Source organism: Caloenas nicobarica, chromosome 4 (assembly GCF_036013445.1).
Source record: "Caloenas nicobarica isolate bCalNic1 chromosome 4, bCalNic1.hap1, whole genome shotgun sequence".
Taxonomy (NCBI): domain Eukaryota; kingdom Metazoa; phylum Chordata; class Aves; order Columbiformes; family Columbidae; genus Caloenas; species Caloenas nicobarica.
The window spans coordinates 20,192,772-20,210,258 of NC_088248.1; the positions used below are offsets into that span (position 1 = coordinate 20,192,772).

General features: G+C 42.4%; 1 protein-coding gene across 1 annotated transcript in view; it reads right to left on the reverse strand.

Annotated features, from left to right (window-relative positions):
* The window catches only part of RNF150 (ring finger protein 150), a 122,247-nt gene extending 105,280 nt beyond the window's left edge, over window positions 1-16,967 (reverse strand). The window contains exon 1 of the mRNA XM_065634075.1: window positions 16,495-16,967. Coding sequence (XP_065490147.1) covers window positions 16,495-16,960 — 466 coding nt within the window. The 5' untranslated portion in view covers window positions 16,961-16,967. The remainder of the gene's footprint in view (window positions 1-16,494) is intronic.
* Window positions 16,968-17,487: the final 520 nt, after the last annotated feature.

Genomic DNA, 17,487 nt, shown 5'->3' on the forward strand with positions numbered 1-17,487 from the left:
CTTGTATGACGGCTTATGTTCCCTCTCTTCATTTAGCTTTTATGCCTTGGATGACTCAGTGCCTAAGTACGAGCAGATCAGAACCATCAGCTTAAATTATGAACTTCAGCTACCATGTTCTTTCTACGCTGAATCACCTATCTGGATCTCTCCTTTGATTTCTGATAGTTTTACGTAATTGTAACATTTCTGTTAAGCATAGTTCTGCATTTGATATTTCTGTCTGCATTTAGCCTCTTACAATAATTTGGATCGAAGAGATCAAAAGGCAAAGTGTATTTAAGATACAGCAATGCCTACACTAACTGGGAGACAGAGATTCACTCATTAGCAAACATCTCTATTAGCAAAAAGACTCACTGTAATAAAGCATGCTGAAGACCTACGAAGGGGTTAAACAGTCACAGATTTCCAAAATGAAGGTGTAGTGAAAACTGAAAATAAACCGTTTGCAGTAAAAATCACACCATTCAATGTCTTGCCATCAGATGCTGAAAAGAGAGAGTGATCTGAAGCATGCTACAGGAGCCAAATAAGATTAACATAGCAGTGGTTTTGAAAATCCCACAAGCTCTCAAAACAGATCAGCATCACTCAAAACACAATATGCATGTTGGAACAAAGGCACGGAAATCACCATGCAGTATTGCCTGCATTGTGGTCTCTTCAGCTGAACAGTTTTTCCAGGAAAATTAAGAAGAAAGAAAACAATTCACACACGAACTAACCACATATTCCAAGATCTTAGGATTAATCTTCTGTTTAGAACAAATACAGCCTGTATTAAATGCTGTCTTAACTTGATCAGATGGTAAACAGGTAAGGAACGACATCTGCTAGGCTTAATGTGGATAGACTTCATTTCTGTAACTATTTCTGTGACAACTGTCCACACTTATTTAGTATGTAGATGGATAGTATAAAATGCAGATTGCAAATACTAATTTTGAGCATTCTCCTAACAACCATCACATTCCCCTCCGAGATAAGGCTGTCATCATTGCTATTCCTTCTTAGCATACCATTTCGTGAAGAAAGGTGCGAAAACCACACTGCTCTCACCCTTCTGAATATAGAAGAGGTCTTGTTGCAGTGCGTGCAGCCAGTACCTGCTTGAGATTGAGAAGCCTTTATCTCAGCTATGACTTTTGTCAGGCAGCGACATCTCTTGCAGCTCTCGTGGGCCTGGCTGCTCCCTGCCCTTGGAGATGAGCTGGTGGGCACGTGTGTCCTGCAAACGGAGCTTTTCAGCCTCTTCCTGCAACACAGCTCTAACACCACCACGCGCCTCCCCCCGATTCCTTTGTTTCACACAAAAGCCGTAAGTCTGCCAAGAACTAAATTTTATCTGTTAGTAGATTTGAGAAAAAAAATTGTTTTGATGTTCGCTGTCAGAAATACACATAAGACATGACCTACTATTCTCAAGCACTTCAAAAGGTGAGGAAATTAACTTCTACCTATATCATAAATGTAACAATGGCTACATAATTCATACAATCACTCAAGGCCAGATGAACCGTTTATTAAATGTGCCGGAGAACTCATGGAAGTTAATACTTCCAGCTTCAAGGCTCTCACAGGCTGGCCCCTAATTTTACTCAGTTACAAAATGACCTTAATGAAGCCCTGGTATTATCTGTTGTGTTACTTGAATCTGAGAGATGTGTGCAATTCATACGAAATGCAGACAGCTCATACTTCACAGAGATTGCTGGTGAATGACTGGGATTACTTCTGTTGGGTTGCAATGAACAGGGCTTTTCTGTACTTGACAACAATGTGTTAAATACTATGGGGCAGCAGAAGATACATCATGAGCTCAGGTATTTATTTTCTTGCTGTAGCTACTTGGCAATGAAATCCTTAGGAAGTTTTGGCATCGACTTCAGCAGGGTTAGGATTTCAGAAGTAGAAGTTACAAATTAATGGCATAGGTAAGTGCATTGCTGGCAAACAGCAAACCTATGGGTTTTTTTCTAAAGGAAAGATTCAGGGCTTGGAATTTTACAGGATGGTTATTGGTTTTCTCTTCAAAACATTAATAAAAAAGTAAATAAATGAAATGGGGACTTGAGAGGTTTTTAAAGTAATGGTGGCTAACCTGAAAGTTCAAACGTCAGCATCTGAGCTGGCCTGAAAGCAGTCTGCATAAAGAAAATAGAGCCTTGAAAATCCAGTTTAAAGCCCAGTCTAATCCCAAAACCCCAACATAAGAACTATGGAGACCTTCATATTGGTGCTGGAGATTTTTTTTTTTCCTGTGAACTTCTTGTGACTTTTCCAGCCAAGTTGTTTGCGTGCTTCTTCAAAGTAGCTAGAGAAGTGGATCTAAAATCCATCTGCCTATTTAAAACTTCATACATTCTTGCAGTTTCCATGACACCAAGTCTGCACAGCCTAGCATCTTTCCACAAAAATAAAGGTACAATCTCTTCATTGCTATAGCTTGAGGGTGCTTAAATGCTGTGTATATTATTCCTTTCAGTGACAGGGACATTGCCATTATTAAAGACAGAAAACAAAACTGAAATTGTAATTAATTTTTTTTTGCAACCAATCGAATAAAGCACTTGAATGAAGAAGACCTGATGCACTTGCAGATCCTGAAACTCTTGCCACCAGATGGAGACAACTGTTGGATAACAGCATGAACATCAGGTTTATTTTCAAATTAATCACACCTGCAGTAATTCTCTGATGGATGGATTCCAGTTCTGTTTCATTAAACAAGACGACACAGGAGAAGGTAAACTAAGGCCCAGGCCTGTGAAAAGCATAGCACCCACAAATGGATACTAATCACCTCCACTCCCACTGATGTCCATTCATATTGAGATTATGGAGGATCTTTGAGTCTTGTGCTGGTAAATACAGATTTGCAGAGCAGTGAAGACACTACTGAGTCACCTCAGGTATTCATTAATACTTGTGTATTATACATTAATATTTGCCTGGTCTGGCAAGTCTGACTGTGGTATTAACTCTGTTACTTAAAGGTTATGAAAAATAAGTACTGTATTATTTCCAGACAGATTTTTAAGTAAATATGGCAGTTAACTTGTTAGGAATGTCTAATGGAGGGATACTTGATAATTTTACACTTTACAGTTTCAACAACTGTCCAAGTGGCTGCAATTTCAGTTCAAAATTGACACCATCGGGAACATTAAGGAAACCTCTCCTGAATTTCTCAAAGCAAAATAAAGCTGACAGACTGACAAGCCACAAGGGAGGATGTAAGATTTTATCTCCTGGAACCAAATTTGCAAAACATTACAATAATTACTCCCGAACTGGAATGGGTGTAAGGTATGGAGCTGCCGTTTATCTGACAGGCCTTAGATATGTCAGTATTTTCAAATCAGGCAGCTCACTGGTTAGCCAGAAATGTACCAGTTTACTGGTGACAGACATCAAATAAAGCACGGTTAAGAAGAGACAGCATCTCAGTTTTAAAGGGTTTGGGCGGTCACCTCAGGTGGAAGAGGAACAGCGTTCACTGGAATTTGAGAGAGGCATCTTTGCTTCTCACCATGATACAGATGTGCCTGACAACCCAGAAAGCAGTAGCCAATCTATGTGGAGAAATGTAAAATTATTGAAGCATCTCTTTTAATAGGTGTTTATAAGGTGCCTGTTTTATGAAATATATAAAGTATATATCTTACATATAAAATTATAAATAAAACCACCATATTGTAAGGACCTTGACTATTTACAGTGTTAGAGGAGGGTGTAAGATCCCACAAGATTACCACAATAACATTCTTCGTAATACACCTCTGGGCTACATTAGACACTTCTACCTCTTTCATAGATGACATTTTCTCATAAAACCACATCCAATCACATTTAGTCAAGGTCCTCGACTTCTGGCCCATTCTGAGCAAGAACTGAACAAGAGCTTAACAATAACCATTTGTGCAAACATCGTCCTGAAGTGGGACACAAAGCATTCTCCAAATTACCTTAATGTAACATAGACATTAGAAATAATGTCTAACCTAAATTTTGAAATACCTACTAATGAGTTTTAGGACAGCAAAATCACTACCCCAGTAAAGTGAGAAGTAATTTTTAAGTATCAGTCCCATTTTGAGAGTAAGAGGTTTTAGAAGTTGCCATACTGATCAATGCATAGGGTGACACACAGTTATTATATATTTGCCTCCCTGCTGTAACTATTGCCACCCAGTCTATTGTTTTACCTGTGCACTGTAGCTCCTCTTTTGCTGGCTAATCCACAACAGATTTGGCTAGTCAGAGCCAAAGGCAACAGCTTTGCGTTAAAGCTAGCAGAGTTACCTTTACATTGGTGCAAAATAATTCTGGTCTATGGACACACAATAAATTGTCCAGAAAAGACAAACAGCAATCATTGTGCTGACTCAACACAGTATTGGCTGAGAATGAAGAACTGATTCTGTGCCGCAAATGCACAAGTTAATCAACAGAAGATATTCTATACAAAAATTCAGTGCTTGCTTTGTTATTTTGTGTAAGCATAATAGCAGAAAGATAGGTAGATAAATTAGTTAATGGGAATGATGCCCTTAATTATTGGAGAAAGAAGTGATAGGTCATGCATATTTAGAAATACCAGATACTTCCAACTCCTTCTTGCCAAAAATTTCCCTGAACTACCAACTGTTATAAATTATAAATTCAGAAGAAAATAGTTATACAGTCATATTTTTGTCTTAAGAATAGGCTATAGATTTTCATGGGTTTTATCTCTTCTGGTTTATCTCTTCTGGTTAGTAGACTAGCACAGAAGTAAAAGACTGCTTGAGACTTAGACGGATAAGGAAAAGAGAAAAAACGAGAAATACACATAGAAAAGTGAAATTTTCCGATGTGGTTTCTTAAGCAGGGGTTAGCAGGCCAGAGAAGTGAAAAGGACAGATGAGTTCCCTGAAGAATCAATATACACCAGGGGATCCCAACTGCATTAGACATAGCTCATTACTTTCCCATACAGTTGAGCTGTTTGGTAGATTCCTCTGGTTCACCTATGGATCCAGTTGGGCAATATTCCGTGAGCAATACAAGCCCCCATACTCAAACAGTAAGCAACATGCAAAACTGCTAAAGGCAACTTCAAAATGTACAAACTCAAGCCTGAGCACAAGGTGACCAGGATCCCCATCATCCCAGGGAACATTCCCACCACCCGCAAAGGCAGCAAACAAGGTCTGGGACAAACAGCAAAGAGGCAGCAAACAAGAACATTTCTAAGATCATGTCAGTGGGTACCAGTGAGAAATGGGAGTCAGTGCGGAACTGAAATGGGGGTTAAGATACATTTATTAGCCAAACAAGTTCCATAGTCTCCAAAAGGAAGAACGTCTCGTGGCTGATAATGTCACAGAGGTCACAAGCTACTTCAATGGCTATCATTTCCCCATCAATTTGAATCAACCTCTCCAGGATTCAGGTTTATTCATATGACTTTCATCTAATGGTTATTCTAGCCATTTCTCTGGCAAAGTGAATGATGGTGCTATTGGTTTTTGAGATACTTCATGCCCACCTGTGATGATAACCTTTGCCCCTCTGGGTTGCATTTACTCATGATATTCCCCTGTGCTGGTATTCAACATTTAAACAGAAGTTTTGGAAGAGAAAGGCTTTCAATTTATTTTACAACGTGAGACAGATGCTCCAGCAAATGCTTGTTTTGTGGAGGCTTACAGGCAGCTTTCTGTATCTGTTGGCTATCTGCAGACACAAAAACTAGAAGTGTCTCAGACTGTGTTTTTCTTGCAAGTGCCTTTTCTTGCAGCCTCCTTTTCTATGAGCAACAGTCACAAAGAAATAATGAACGGACGTTGGTTCATCACTGTCACCCAGATAAGTTCCTTCCAGGTGATAAAGGACATGCTACGCAGAGATCCCATCTTGAGAGGCCAATGCTTCAGGCCGTAGGGTTTACCTCTGCCCACTGTGCAGGGCTTCCGCCAGAGCTGTTTTGACAGTCTCCAAGCACGGAAAAGAGTTGGGTGGTAGTTCCAGAGAGGTACAACCCTTAAAAAGCATAAAGAACTACCATGATCACCTCTAAGCTTCCTTGTACACGTACTACCACAATGTTCCCAGCTATTGGGATAATTTTTCCAGGATTTGACTTCTGGAGAGTTATCTAAGCCCATTCAAATAACAGTAAGTTACGGGCAACCATGTAGGAAATTGCATCTTACTACAAGACTGAATTTGTCTCACTTCCACTGACAACTACTGATCCTTGTTATGTCTTTAAGAGCAATCTCTATTTCATACCAAGTCTCATTCCTGTGTGCTAGACACAGTGCTAAAGCCACATCTAGCTTGCTAGTAAAGATATATACGCACACAGCAAGGGCCAAAGATCTTATAGCTTAGAGACTGTGCTATGGGAAGACAGAAAGCTGTTGGCACGCTATCACAGAAAAAAGAAATTCAGCATTGCAAACCTGAGTTCAGTTTCTTCAAATAACACTTGTAATGAAATGCATGCATTGATTCCTGGAGAAGTGTAACATTTGAGTTGGGAAGACTCAGGTCTGTGCTCTGGGGTGGAACTAGTGTATAAAGCTGGCAGAAGCTGATTAAAATGCAATATATCATCAAAAAAGGAAAGGGAAACCAAACTGTTTCCAAATCCGAAATTCTGAGACATGAAATATTTAGTAAAATAAAATCTTCCTTCAAACTCAGAACTGCAAGACCTTTTCTGGAGAGCAAAAACTTTCCAAAAGAGTCGTTTGTTTGTTTTTGTTAAAAATCCATCTCACTACTAAAGAAAAATAGTTTTGATGGAAAAATTCTTCGTCAGTTTTTCTAACACCCAGCAGAGAAAACTTAAGCATGTTCTGCAAAAGCATGAAAGAGCAGAATCTGCCTCTCTACATAAGAGGGACCATAACTTAGTCTTTTAAGAATTCATAAAAAAGACTTGGGAGCATTCAGCACAAAGCCATTCTATGCATAGCAAATGTGCCATGCCTGACTGGCAGCTGTTCACGAACGGCACTGCCACTCTTCCCGACGGCTGGTGTCCCACTCCTCCCGGCCCACCCTGAGCAGACGACAGCAGATGCTCTTTAAACCCAGAGTCAGCTGCGAAGGAAAAGCAACCAAAGCAGCATAATCCTGCTCTGCTTCCCCTTACAGTCAATTGTATGTAAAGCAACAGCCTTCGCCTATTTTTGTCAACTTGGTAAGGGGTGAGGAAGAAAGAGGAAAAAAAAAACAACCTAGAGGAGGTGAAGAATAGGTGCAAAGCGCATAAAAAGAGAAGTGAAGACAACAAAAAAATAGGCGAGAAGTCCAAAGGAAAGATTTATTGATCTGTGGAAAGTGAATAAATTAAACAAACAAACCCTAGAAAGACCACAAACAAATAAACAAAACAACAACAACAAAAAGAGGAAGCCTAAGTAGAGGATGAAGAGGATAGAATGAAATGTAAGGCCAGAGAAAGACATCAAAGGCAGTATTATAACAAGTCATAATGGATTTTACTCATCTCCTTGTTTCCAGCGTGAAAAGTCAGGATATAGTACTTAGTAAAGGTATGAATTTCAAGGACAAGCCCAGGGCACTTCAAACACATGGACATATAAAAAGTGATGAAAGACCAGGCACAGAGATTACACAATCCTGTGAAACCTGCCACACTCCAAGAATATGATACTGGCAGGTAAAACTAGGAGACAGCGCACACATAATAAAAGCTTAAAAAGGCACAAGAGGGAAACGTATTCTGTACATGTAGAAGAAGCAATCGAACGAGACTGCAGCATCAGACCATTCTGTTTTAAAGACTTTTTTCTTGAGTCCAAGACTTTTTTTTTTTTTGAGTCCAAGCACAGACATGCCACAGAAATACAGCCAAAGATTTAAGATGCTCTAATACAGAGACTTCTGAAAGGGCAAAGGAAAAGCAGAAGTATATTTCTGTCTTCTCACAGAAAATACTGAAATAGAAAAGGAAAAAGAATACTAACATTTTAGCTAGCATCACAGGATGTAAAAACAGAGAGATCTTTATCAGATACTGATACAGAACTCTTGCATAATCGGAAAATCCAAGAAACCTTTTACAGTGAAACTTGTTAGACACCCCGAGCTTTGATCATGATGAACTGGAATTGCTCTGCCAGTATGACAGTAACAACTAGGTGCAAAAGCTTAAGTGCTCCACAAATCAATTTAAGCAAAACAATAAAACCATACAGATTATTGCACTGTGTCTGACCCCAGACAACCCACACCACATAGTCAACTAATGTCAACATATTCTACAGTAATCTTAAGATTAGACATATATGTTAACTAAAGATGAATCTATCTACTAGGCTCTCGAGACCATTCTTAGTGCTGCTGTGTAATGTCAGACACATTCACCACAATACAACTGCGACTGTGCCAGAAATTATTTTTTGACAAGGACTGCAAGATCAAGCAATTAATAGACAAGTACAGTTTAATGATGTGTGATTTATACAGCTAGAACCTGGAGATTAATGTGATGCATAATTCTCTTTAAAATACATATATTATCTGGTGAGATATTCTTACAATGACTTCTAAAAAAGAGATGCTTCGCAAGAAGAGATTTGAACAGTAAGAGGCAAACTAAAGAGCATATAAAGAAGGGAAGCCCAAGGTATGAGACAAATTATGAGGAAGCATGACATCCTATGTAATTAAGTCAATGTTCAGGAACAAATGATGATGGTTCATAGCCAAATATGTCTGTACTAGGGGGCTGTCTTGGTAGAAGAGCATGCAGAGAACTGCTTTGTTACGGAGCACCCCAGTGCCAGGGGTCCTCTCTCATGATAAAGGCTTCAAGACACTATGGAATGTAAATTCATTTTTAAAAGCTATATCTCTGTACGTGGGTACCACAAGGGAGCACTCACCAACTCATCTTATTCCATGTATCTCTGGAGGAACTACATTCCTGTGCAGATGTAATACTTCTGTGTCTAAGGAATATACAAGATATACTCAAAACCAGGACTCTATGGAGTTGCATGGCCGTAATTTATGTTTCTGTGTTTTAGGAACTAAAAAGATAAACATCTTTTTCCTCCAGTTTTGTCTCAAACTGAAAATAAGGTTAAAATATCTTTCCAATTTACAGGGAATATTACATACACAAACACAATTAAACACATCAGATTTAAGACTGAAACTCTGATAGACCCTTAGGTCTGGCAGAATAATTGAATATAGAAGCACAGAATCATTTAGGTTGGAAAAGACTTTTAAGATCATTGAGTCACACTGTTAACCTAACACTGCCAAGTCCACCACTAAACCATCTCCCTAAATGCCACATCTACATGTCTTTTAAGCACCTCCAGGGATGGTGACTCCACCACTGCCCTGGGCAGCCTGTTCCAACACCTGACAACCCTTTCAGTGAAGAAATTTTTCCTAATATCCAACCTAGACCTACCCGGCGTAACTTGGGGTAATTTCCTCTTATCCTATCACATGTTATTTGGGAGAAGAGACCAACACCGACTTGACTACAACCTCCTTTCAGGTAGTTGTAGACAGCGATAAGGTCTCCCCTCAGCCTCCTTTTCTCCAGGTTAAACAGTCCCAGTTCCCTCAACTGCTCCTCAACTGACTTGTGCTCCAAACCCTTCACCAGCTTTGTTGCTCTTCTTTGGACACACTCCAGCACCTCAATGTCTTTTTTGTATCACTATGATTATACTGTCAGAAGCAAATGAACAAGCACTTCACTTTATTGACGTTATTTATAAGTCACTCTTGAGAAGGAAAAGAAAGGAACAATTATTTGAAAAAGCTATTATATCTTTAAGTAGCAAAGAACCCAAGATGCTAGCTTTTCGTATTTCAATGCAGAATAGCAATAAAACAAACACGTTAATCTTTTAGTCATCTCCATCAGTTCTCCTCTGCTCAGTTTTCTAAGGTTTATCTCAAATAATTTATTGAAGAGGAGCCAAAAACTAAATAATGCCCTTGTTAAGCCCCTCTTGTAAAACACAGCTGCACAGTATTGTTGCTTCATAAGCAAACCAATCTTCACAACCTTTCTCCATCTACTACAACTGGTGAAAAGTGTTTCCACTCATCCATTTTTGAACTAAAAACCACGCTTTCCACCAGAGTGGCAAGTTTACCTAAATCAGTGATTTTCAACCTATCCTGGCCGAAGGATGACTTCTAAAGGGTCCACAAAATGCACCAAAGAACAATAAGCCTACTACCAATGAGCTTAAATTCACAGCAAATTCATTAGCAAACCTGTAGCTTTATGAAACTCAGCATCCACTAATGGGGCAGTGGGTCAGACAGTAGATACAAAGCCAGTACATTGAATACAGTAAATTTTAAAAGTTGAGGTCTCACCTAAGTGATGTGGGTTTTCTCCTGCAGGTAAGAGCGACTGTAGTTCCCAATAGAATTACCTTTCAAGATACTACCTCTAAATGCACCTATGAACAAGCAGGGTACCCTGAGGTGTCCTTGACCCCTGCTCATCCACATTCAGGACCTGGTCAAACTGTTCCGTGGTTGACATGTGGCCTATTCATCTAGAGAAACCAAAACCCTATGTAGTGAAATGAGGAGAGAGCTGGGCACTAATGAAGTCCTGGGTCGTGTCCCACTATGGAATCAAGACACAACAGAGTAAGCCTGTTTGGACATAACCAGTTACAAAGTATTTTATCTCCCCTTTCTTCTTGCAATCGCCATATACTCCCCTAAATTGTGTTGTTCAATGGATATAGTTGGTTTAAAACCTTATTGTTCAGCAGGTATGACTCTGCCAAGATGACTTTGTGGAAGTTACAAGAAATAAATGTTATTGCAAGATACGATATTGCTATTTGATATCCTTCTACATTTTATATCTCTTGCCTCAGCACCATTCAGTTGCTTACACAGACTGCATTTAATTCTGAAGCATCCCAAGATTCCTTCCTTTGCAAGACACTAAGCAAAAAGCACTGTGACAGTAGTAGATGGTAGCACTGTAGGAAGCAGCCCTCCATTAGTAAGGTGATGGATTACGTTGACTACTCAGTCTTTTCCATATCTGATTTCTATGACTCAATGATTGCATTGTTCACTCCCTTCTGTACCAAAGAAATCACCAAGTGACTAGAACTCAAATGCCACCGAAAGGGAGAAGTGGGGCTTGTCTTGAAATGAATGTTGTTTCTGTGCAGGTTAGCTATGCAGAAGTTACTGGGAAGTGGGGAAACCATCGGGCTATCCCTTCATGAAGATCTAACTCTTCATCAGCCTGGCTTGCGGTGTAAGGAGGCACAGGTCACCTGAAACTCAGTCATCTCACAAGACAATGCACGGTGAGCTCCATCAAACAAGTGTGGCAAAATAGCATGTTCTTTTAGCTCTTTGCTTACACGAGAAAAGTAGAAAGTGTCTTCTCTTACAGGGAAAAGATACTCTTCAAGTGCCGACACTGAACTAACCAAAGGTTTCTCTCCCCTTTTGCTGAAAATGTTCCTGTGCTCTGTGACATAGCATGAAGGGGGGCAAGCACAGAAATGTATCTGCATGTATTAGTGAGCTACAATGGAGTTAACACACTAGTCACAGACTGCCACAGTATTCTAAAAACCCAAGCTAACAGATAACCATTTTAAAGCCAAAATACCTATGAGACTAGAACTAACCATCACTAGATCAAAAGTGATAGAGTGAAAAATCCAGAAGCTCCTCTGAGTTCCTAAGAATGGCAGCCCAGCTCAGCCATGCTTCAACTTCACGCTGGATAAGGCTCAGAGATGCACTAATCTCTATCTCCCTTCCCCACTGAGCCGGTTTCTATTAGGAATGAATCCTGGGTGCCTGGAACTGAAAATAATTATGACAGGCCCTGGAAGCCTCAAATCACCAACCTTCGATTAATTCACACTTATCCATACGTAAATTCAGTCTGAATGCTGTCAGCACATTGTCCTCATTAGAATTCAACAAAAGTTTAGGAAAACAGCTGTTTTAGTAAAGGAACAAATGCAGCTACAGTACTGGATTAAGTAAAGAGAGGAATCTTCAACTTTAGTGTTTAATTTGCACATCAGTACAAGTCCTAAAGCTACAGGGGAGCCCAAAGCCAAAACTACTACCAACATGTGTTAAAATAGGTAAAAGGCAAGACTAGACATTGACTATGGAACAGAAAGCTAAGTACAAGGGGAGAAACTATCACTGAACTGAAAGGGCACAGATCAAGGCTGGTCACAACCATATCATGTGTGGAGGAGCACATCTGGTTCTGCAGCAGGATGGCCATGCAATCTGGTGCAGACATGCTGAGCTTTAGGGTCAAAGACGAAGGGAAGAAGTCAGAGTTATCTTAGACTACATACGAGATTCATGACTCAAAGATACAGTTGACAGTTGCCCCCAGGGTGTACGAGCAATTACAAAAAACGAGCTATCTGCCTCCCTTTGAAAACAGGCTGTCATATGTACAGGACGTGACTAAATTTTGTGATGGCATGCACTGGAAAAGCAGAATATGGAGAATGCAAAACTGCCTGACTCACACATGCTTCTGGTGCAAAATAATTATGATTATTTTATGAAGTAATTGTATCCTATCCATTCTGTGAGATATTCTGATGCACCCCAGCATTCAAACTGAATGTTACAAACTGTATTGGTTACTAACGATTTGATTTTTACGCACATATGAATTGTGTGTACAGCTACAGTTAACATCCCTCCTTAGCCCCAAGCACCTGATAGGTGCCCGAGTTAGAAGTGGTCAGCCTAGGTTGCCTCAGCAGTTAATGACAGCTCGAGAGAGAAGTTCTCACCTTGAACCATCTTCTGGAAGGCTCCCTTACTGTATCTATACAGAGCACAGGGCAAGTGTAAGGACACGTGCTACAACAGGTAGCAAGAATACTTGCAATTAATACTAAGTTATTAAATGCAGATGCAGTGGCTAGGGCCTCTTCTAACCTAAATAACAGCTAACTTGTTCTGAAGAAGAAAAAATGCCGATCAGAACCCTAGCCAACATCATAGATTATCCTCCTGGAAGAAAAAAGAACATTCTCTATATTATTAGAGTACTTTTCTACTAGAAAAGTTGATTTAGGAGAAATAAAAAGCATCTGAAACAGAAATTCTAGATGCTTTTTTTCCTTCTGTGGTTAAAATGTACTTAGTCAAAAAGCAAACAGAGTTGGACTCACAGCTCCTATACCATACTTCAAGCCAATAAAAATAACGAAGCTGATTTGCGAAGGCTGTGGCAGATGATGCAAAAGCTAAATGTGTCCTAGCGCGAGAACCACAGAGCTCTGCGCTCCCTGTGAACGCAGATGTCACGACTCTACCTTACTCTTCTGGATGTGCAAGCAGTGACCGAAGAACAGGCTCTGTGAAAGCAAAGGCTTTCAATGCAGTGACCGAACTGGTTTACCTTGTTGGTTCTGTCTCATGCACTACAAATAAATCCTGGAAAGTTCTACTTGAAGATTTCCACAACAGACTTCATTATAGTATCACCCTGGTTTTGACCAGGAGTGGGGGTGTCAGGGGGAGGGAGGTCTACCAACCCTTCTTCAAGAATACTATCTTGCTACAGTTGCCTATGGATTTTAAAATCAAGAGGCACCACATTAGCAAAGGGTCATTGGCATGCACTGTAACAGAAAACAGGAAATATAATTAAACATACAGCTATGAAGTAAGATCTTTGGCAGAAGAAAGAGCTTTGGGGAGAATGTGGAAAGGGCAAAGCACTAGGAAATAGCACAGTAACATGGTCAACGGGGGAATGAAGCACAGGGGTAGAGATGAAGAAATGAGAGCGGGGGAGAGGAATAGAGAAAAAAGCACAAAGATAAAGTGACAGAAAAGAAAGAATGCAAAACATACAGAGGAATGTGCATATGGAAAAGAAACATCTCTTTTAGGAGTTCTCTAGTAAATGCAGGAGCCGCATTGTTAGGCAACAGGATATACTGTTTTCTGTATAGAAAGAGTTTATTTAAGCTTATATGAAACCTCAAAAAAGAAATCTGTGGAAGAAAAGAGAGAGAGTAACATAGTATTTCTTTCGACTTTTAAATTGCTTTTTAGGTCATATTTCACCCTCCCCTCCCACCCCCCAAGTATTTTCCAGGATGGAATTTTGTTCTTCCCACTCCAGGATTTGGCGTGGGCAGAGCACCGCAGATGCTGCTGAGCTCAAAACCCAAAAAATCTGATTCATTCTTTCCTTGAATCTTGTTCTATCATTTAGACTGGGATTGAGCAAACGTCAAAGGCTGCAAGTCAGAAAGATAATTTTACACAGCTAATACATTCACTTTGTCCCACCGTAACAGCGGTACAAGAAGAAGAGCAAAGATAAATCCAGTTCTGCATCTCTGCTAGTTTGTCAAATATTTGTTTAAGAATAATTATTTTTCCTCCTGTTCCAGCAGGCTTATGCTCTAAAACTCCTCTGAGTTCTGACTGTATGCAGAGGGCAGGTTTTCCCTAAGGGTAAGACCAACAACCCTTTTTCAACTTCACAGAACACAAATCCTTAAAATGAAGACAACCCCACACAATCAATCAGCAAAGCCCTTCAGTCTCACTGATCATGTTCAACAAGCCCAGATTATTTCCTACAAGTTTGCTTTCATTTCAGCCTCTGGTACTGCACAACTACACTGCTGGGTATCAATTCAGTACTCAAAAAAGGATTCTCAGATTAAACTATAAGGAGTCATATGACATAAAAGAAGCTGCCCCCAAGATAAACGATGCAGTGTTCGTATTTTTGAAAGCTGAGGTCACTTTCAGTAAGAAAGATTCCCTGCTTACTTCATTTGAGACTTTAAACCAAACAAAAGTTCTAACATTTTAAAAGGTTAGACACATTTTTTTACTCCCACTGTTTCTTAATAAAACACCATTTATGTGGGAAACCAGCTTAGTGCATACTTTAAAAACAGGCAGACCATTAATTGATCCAACATGTTGGCAGTTTTAGAGAAACTCACTAGACAAGAACAAGCGATGCATCTTAAGTTTTGAAACAATCTGAGCTTTACTTTAAAGGTGCATAAGTATGGCAAGCTCCTGCTACTTTATACGGCTTAGTAAATAATCTGTGATACTTAAAGTACCACGTAGTACAATCTGAACAGCTACCAAACCATGTACAGGTTATAAAGCACCGTTTTAAGAAGCTCAAGAGGTTATGAGTTGCTTGCTTCAAAAAAACCAATGGAAAATACTACCCCCCGCCCCCCCATCTTCCACCAGTCCTACCAAAGAAACATGAATTTGCCCAAATAAATGGTTAATCTCTTAAAGAGGCTGCACACAAGAGGTTCCAAAAGAACTACTTTTGCATCAGCAGTAGTATAGCACTATAGCTAGGCAACAAATTGTTTTTCAGTACATCCATGCTAGCTAGTTTACTGTGGAAATTTAAAATGTCATTAGAACAACATCCTGTTTTGCAGCCTTTGTGTGTTTCAACTTACCCCTAACTCTGCAAAGATTCAACTGGCATGAAACAGCTGGGCATGATTAGTTACTGGATGGAAACCAAACTGAGATTTCACAATGGGTGGCATTTTAGTCTCCATGGCATAGGCTGCTTGTATAAAAGACCAGTGACCCCTGGCAGAAAACACTGTCCCTAAATATAAATCTGGCGATTTGTTTTTAAAGCAACATTGTTTCAGACCAAGCATTGTTACAAAACCAGGAGGTTTTGTGGGCATAACCTGAGGTTTGGGTCATTTCAGAGGGCTGGATTTCTGCTCGATTCCAGTTGACAAGCACATGTTGGGACCTGAGCACCCACACGCTGACACGGCAAGCACAAACTCCATCAGAGCATTCACCTGGCAGAATGAACCTCTCTCCAACCCCCGTCCTGGACAAAATATCTCATATTGTCACCAAATCAGATATTCGCTGTTCCTAACCAATCCCACAGCTTTTACAGTATCACAGTCAAGACAGTGGATGCTGCGTTCCCTACTTTATTGCATCTCCTGATAAGCAAGCACCATAAACACCATGCTTCTTTTCTGAACGTCTCGATCACACCTGATCCCATACGACACCTGCCAGAGGATCCTCAGGACTCAACAAAACGTCGGTGTCCCACAGCGGACTCAGGGTCCCATCCATTTCTCCATCTAGACCCAAACTTTACATTTCCCAAACTTTTCATCCCTAGAGGACCAGTGTGCATCACTGCTGGCAGCGCGTCCATCCCTTGCCATGGCAGCATGGAGAGGTGCTTCAAGGCCACCGGGATGGGCACCCATCACCCAGCAAGGCCTGCAGCCCACCCCACTCCCTGCCAAGAGGCGCAAAGACACCTTCCCCCCACCAGCTCCCATCCCAAGGACGCGAGGCAGCAAAGCAGGCTGCCACACATGGGAAAACTGGGTCTGTCCACTTGCCCAGCGCAGACCTCAGAGCGTGCCCACGGAGTACGGGCAGGGTGCCGAGGCTCACCTGCGTGGGGCATGGTGATGGTCTCATTGGCGTTGCTGGAGCCCACGTTGTAGATGACCACAGCAGAGGCGTTCTGGGCAGCGGCGTGGCGGATCTTGTCCTTGTAGGTGCAGTTGCCCCGCGGGATAAGGGCCACCCAGCTCTTGCCTGGCGCCGGGGCGTTGAAGCGGGTGCTGGGGTCGCAGGCGTAGCGGTCTGCGGGCGAGGCAGAGAGGGCCACCTGCCCGCGGGCGTCCTGCTTGGGCGACTGCTCGCCGTAGCGCCCGCACTCGCTCTTCTCGCTGCGGAGCTCGGCGCTGCCGGCCGCCGGGTCGGCGTAGGTGATGTTGACGAAGGCCGTGTACCACTCCTCCTTCTCGGCCACGGTGAAGTCCAGGCACAGCAGATGCACGAAACAAAAGGACAGCAGCCATGTTGAGAGAGCCAGGCTGCGGCACGCTTGGATTACAGACATTGCCATCTTCATCTGCCGGGCCCCCCCACCCCGGCCGGCCCGCCCGCCCCCGCCTGTCTGCGCCGCGCCTGTGCGTGTGGCGCGCCCGGAGCGGCCGGCTCCGTGCGGGGCGGCGCTGCTCCCGCCGGCCGCCGTGCGGGGAAGGGAAGGGGAGGGAAGGGGAGGGGGGCCGTTCCCTCTCTGCAGCCTGCCGCCTAATTCATGTCGGGGCCGTTTGATTTCCTCGGGCTGTCCCCGTCTCCGCCCTCCCTCCCCCGCCGCCTTGCTTCCTCCTGCCCCTCTCCCCGCGCCGCACAGCTGCCTCCCCCGCCGCTGGCAGCCCGGCCGGGAAGGCGCGGCGGAGCGGGGGGGGGATTTCCACACGCACACGCACGCCAGGCGCCGCGCCCGCTCCGGGCCTGGCCCCGCGGAGGGGCTGCGCTCCCCGGGCTGCGGGGCGGCGGGGCCGCCGGGCGGGGCAGCGGCGGCGCGGCAGCGGCACCTGCCGGCAGCGGGGCGGCAGCGCGGGAGCCGCCGGGGCCCCCCGGCCCCGCCGCGGG